Source organism: Palaemon carinicauda, unplaced genomic scaffold (genome assembly GCF_036898095.1).
Source record: "Palaemon carinicauda isolate YSFRI2023 unplaced genomic scaffold, ASM3689809v2 scaffold2444, whole genome shotgun sequence".
Taxonomy (NCBI): Eukaryota; Metazoa; Arthropoda; class Malacostraca; order Decapoda; family Palaemonidae; genus Palaemon; species Palaemon carinicauda.
Genome location: NW_027170080.1, coordinates 22,501 through 27,480, shown reverse-complemented (window position 1 = coordinate 27,480; position 4,980 = coordinate 22,501). Strand labels below are relative to the sequence as shown.

General features: G+C 33.4%; 1 protein-coding gene across 4 annotated transcripts in view; it reads left to right on the top strand.

Annotated features, from left to right (window-relative positions):
• The first annotated feature begins 1,057 nt into the window (after positions 1-1,057).
• Gasp (Chitin binding Peritrophin-A domain-containing protein Gasp) overlaps positions 1,058-4,980 on the top strand; it is a 17,687-nt gene continuing 13,764 nt past the window's right edge. For all 4 annotated transcript variants that reach the window (XM_068368575.1, XM_068368576.1, XM_068368574.1 and 1 more), the window contains exon 1: positions 1,058-1,155. In XM_068368575.1, the coding sequence (XP_068224676.1) occupies positions 1,110-1,155 (46 nt within the window). In that variant the 5' untranslated portion in view covers positions 1,058-1,109. The remainder of the gene's footprint in view (positions 1,156-4,980) is intronic.

Sequence of the window (4,980 nt, the reverse complement as noted above, 5' to 3'; positions counted from 1 at the left end):
CTCTCTCTCTCTCTCTTTTCTTCTAGTCTAAATATTTTGCTATTTTCTTATACCATTAAAATCTCTATCTCTCTCTCTCTCTCTCTCTCTCTCTCTCTCTCTCTTTTCTAGTCAATATTTTTGCTATTTTCTTATACCATTAAATCTCTCTCTCTCTCTCTCTCTCTCTCTCTCTCTCTTTTCTAGTCAATATTTTTGCTATTTTCTTATATCATTAAAATCTCTCTCTCTCTCTCTCTCTCTCTCTCTCTTTTCTTCTAGTCTAAATATTTTGCAATTTTTATTATATCATTAAAATCTCTCTCTCTCTCTCTCTCTCTCTCTCTCTCTCTCTCTTTTCTTCTAGTCTAAATATTTTGCTATTTTCTTATACCATTAAAATCTCTCTCTCTCTCCTCTCTCTCTCTCTCTCTCTCTTATTTTTGTCAAAATATTTTTTCTTATTTTTTTATATCATTAAAATCTCTCTCTCTCTCTCTCTCTCTCTCTCTCTCTCTATTTTAGTCTGAATATTTTTCTTATTTTCTTATATCATTAAAATCTCTCGCTCTCTCTCCCTCTCTCTCTCTCTCTCTCTCTCAGCTGAATAAACTTTAATATCCAGAATCCTTCAAAACGCTTCTTGAAAAACGGTAGATTATATATTTTCTTCCTCCATCAATGAATATAAATCAAAATTTCATTATCTTCAAAAGGATTAATTTAGGATAATTAAATATCCTGAAACCATGAGGATATATCCTTCCTCCTCCTTTTATGTCCCCCCCCCCCCTCCTACCTAAAATATAGTAATTTAAAACAAATCGAAATATTGACTGAATGATCTCATAGATTCTTCCGTAATTCAATGGTATGCGACTTAGCAAAGATTCTCTTCCCTCTCCCCTTGCTCTCCCATACTCTCCCTCAACTCTCCCTCTCCCCTCCCTCTCTCCCTCTATACCACCTCACTCCCTCCCCCAACTGTTTGAAAGTTCTCATGCCAAAGGGTCGTCCCGACCTAGCACGCATGCGTGGCCACGCCCACTTTTCCTCGGGTATATAAACCCCGTTTCGCGTCGACTTCACCGTCACTTATCCACTGCGTTGCAAGCGAGTAAGACATCAGAATGAAGTCCACCATAGCTCTACTGTTGCTGGGAGTTGCTGCCATCGGTACGTGGCCTTCTAGATTTTTGTGTTTTAGTGATATTTCGAAAAAAAAAAAAAATGTAAATAAGGACAATTCATTATCAGTGGTCCGTTATTTAGGAAAGTGATTTTTTGGTGAACTATGGAAGAAGTGAGATTTAATTTATAGTATAATAGAGAGGGATTATTTGAAATTTCATTTATATATATATATATATATATATATATATGAATATATATATATATATATATATATGAATATATATATATATATATATACATACATATATATATATATATATATATTAGAAAATATCAATTTTAATAATTATTTAGAAATTACTCAAAATATTACATCAATTTTTACTGATTTAATTTATCTTGATATCATATTATATATTTTTAACACTAAACTATTAATTTTGATAAAAAAAAGACATTGAAAAATTCTATTAGAATTTGACATCATATCAATCCCATCAGATAAAATATGCCATTATTAATAAAATGATATTTTGATAAAATATAGTTTTTCTTAATTTTTTTTCGTGGTGACTTCAACGCATTTTTAGATAGTGATCACATTTTATTTCTTACATTTCTTAAAAATCAAATTATCCCTTTTTTTACATAAAAAAATATTAATTTCTATAAAAAGATATTAAAAATTATATATAAACTTAAAATCATATTAATTTTATTAGATAGAACACGTCATTATAAATAAAATAATAGTTTAATGAAATATAATTTTTCTGATTTTTTTTCGTGGTGACTTCAACGCATTTTTAGATAGTGATCTCATTTAATTTCTTCCATTTCTTAAAAATCAAATTATCCCTTTTTTTACATAAGAAAATATCAATTTCTATAAAAAGATATTAAAAATTAGGAATAAGATTAAAATTATATCAATTTTATTAGATAGAACGCGCCATTTTAAATAGAATATTTTGATAAAATAAAATTTTTTCGTGGTGACCAACGCATTATCAGATAGTGATCACATTTTATTTATTACATTTCTTAAAAATCAAATTTTAACTCCATAGATATCTCATATAATTAATAATTAATAATAATAATTAATAGTACTTTGTTACATCAAATTAATCAATTTTTCAAATTTATGACTACATAAATTCATTATATGATTAGAAATTATTTGGAAATAAATCTTACTTAGAGAAATTTCAACGCCTCATGAGATAGTGATCCAAATCATTTTTATTTTATTGTGCATGAATACTTCAGAATATATGTGTATAATTTAATATGGATATATCTCTTCCTTCTAATAGACTATTTACCGAAATTTATTAGAGATTTATACAATGTATGAGTAGGCCTACATAATTTATGTATATTCTTTGAAATTTATATATTTTTAAGGTTTAAGTATTATAATGTTGAATAATTTTTCTATTTAAAAGAATATATATATATAAATATATATATATATATATATATATAGATATATATATATATATATATATATATAAGGTGATATATAAACTTAGTATGCGTGCGTCGTGGTTAAGCAGTGTTGCCATATTCAGGTCCGACAAATACCTCTCGATCAATTTCACTTTCTTCGCCTAATAAGATGACCAACGATTTAAGTCTTCACTCCAGGAATGTCAATAATTTCTCTCTCTCTCTCTCTCTCTCTCTCTCTCTCTCTCTCTCTCAGTATATAGACATACTGTATTTATGCCATTTTATGAGTATATTTACATAGAATTAAAAGAGAGAGAGAGAGAGAGAGAGAGAGAGAGAGAGAGAGAGAGAGAGCCCACAAGAATTCAACTTTCTTACCTGAGGAATCTCAAGATTGCAAACATCTTCAAAACCGGTATTTTTCTCATAGGTCATTGGATACTTATCGCTAAATATCTATCCAATTTAAGTTCGCTTTCTATCCTCTTGTCTATTTTCTAACCAATAGATCGAATAGACTTCCTTCCGATGAGTCTAATTGGCTGGCAAGCTTTGTCTATTTAGTAGACAGTAGACCGATGGGTCTAGTAGACTAGTTGGCTTGTAAGTTTTGTGTAGAACCAAACTATCTATGTTCTTTTGAAAAAGCTTAGAATATATAAGCTTCTATTAGTAGTTACTGGATAACTTTCTCTCTCTCTCTCTCTCTCTCTCTCTCTCTCTCTCTCTCTTTCTTAAACCATAGACCGATGAGTCTAGTTAACTGGTATTCTTTGTCTACAACCAAATGCTTCAATACATAGATTTCCATTAATAGTTACAGGATAACTCTCTCTCTCTCTCTCTCTCTCTCTCTCTCTCTCTCTCTCTCTCAGTTAAAAGTGAAAGGAGTTAACTCCTTTCCCAGATATTTAAGGTTCAACCCACCTCACCTTTCCCTTGGTAGTTTATCTCAGCCGTTGGAACATTCTTCTACCTGAGTTTGCTTGTTCCTTCTTTATCATTATCTCTTCCATTTATCTCTTTTTGCATCTTCTTCATTTGTATCTTCTTCTTTTGATGTTCACAAAGAACTCATTGGTCTAGGCCTCTATCAATCTACTATGCATAGTACTATGTTTTGGCTTCCCAATAGCTATTTCTCTCTATAATTATCTATATTTATGTTCATTTATCTTTTGGTATTATTATTTATCTAGAGAAAGATAAATATCAATAATATTAACTCTAAAATCTATAGAAAATGGTCAAAAACAATAATTTTGAAGCAATAGGCCTAGGCGCTATCAGAGCCAACTTGATTATACCACTTTACAGTGTAGAATCAAAACTACTTAAATAAGTAAGTCTCTTCCTCATTTACTTATCAATTTACTTATTCATTTATCAACCAATCTATTCTCCTTTGTCTTACCCACAACCCACGCCCACGAAACCCAACCATTCCCCACCCACAGACCGCCCACGACAAAACTTTCCCTTTTTGTCATGAATATATAGGGAGGCAACACTTTATGAATCTGACCTCCAGGTTACGCCCATTCGTATGTCAGTACGCCCATGGTTCTTTCTGTAAAGGGGTGGGCTGCAGAACCTTCTCCCCCCCCACCCAAAGGGGGTGGGCTGCAGAACCTTCTCCCCCCCCACCCAACCACAGTCATTCTTCATGTCAAAATGTTCCGTTTTTTTGGTCAACCCCCTTTTTTGGGGAAGGGGTTTGCCCACCATCCTCATTGGCCTGTGAATCCTGTGTTTGTGTAGACTTCACACCCCCCTCCCCCTGGCAGCCCCTCCCTGAAGAGTCACATTTCCCCCTTTTTCAGGGGGAGGGTGGTCTTGTGACTAGCCCAGTCCTTTGTGATTCTAAACTGAGACTATGGTTTGAGCAATTCTTATACTTTGCTTCTTCCGGTTACTTAGAACACAAGAATCAGTGTAAAGGAATATCTTCTAGTAGCACTAGTAGTAATATTATTATTATTACTAGCTAAGCCACAACCCTAGATGGAAAAGCAGGATGCTCTAAGCCCAAAGGCCCCTTAGTTTGAAAAGCAGGGTGCTATAAGCCCAAGGGACCCTTAGTTTGAAAAGCAGGATGCTATAAGCCCAAGGGACCTTAGTTTGAAAAGCAGGATGCTATAAGCCCAAAGGCCCCATAGTTTGAAAAGCAGGATGCTAAAAGCCCAAGGGCCCCCTTTTGAAAAGCAGGGTGCTATAAGCCCAAAGGCCCCTTAGTTTGAAAAGCAGGATGCTATAAGCCCAAGGGACTCTTAGTTTGAAAAGCAGGGTGCTATAAGCCCAATGGCTCCCTAGTTTGAAAAGCAGGGTGCTATAAGCCCAAGGGCCCACTAGTTTGAAAAGCAGGGTGCTATAAGCCCAAGGGACCCTTAGTTTGAAAAGCAGGGTGCT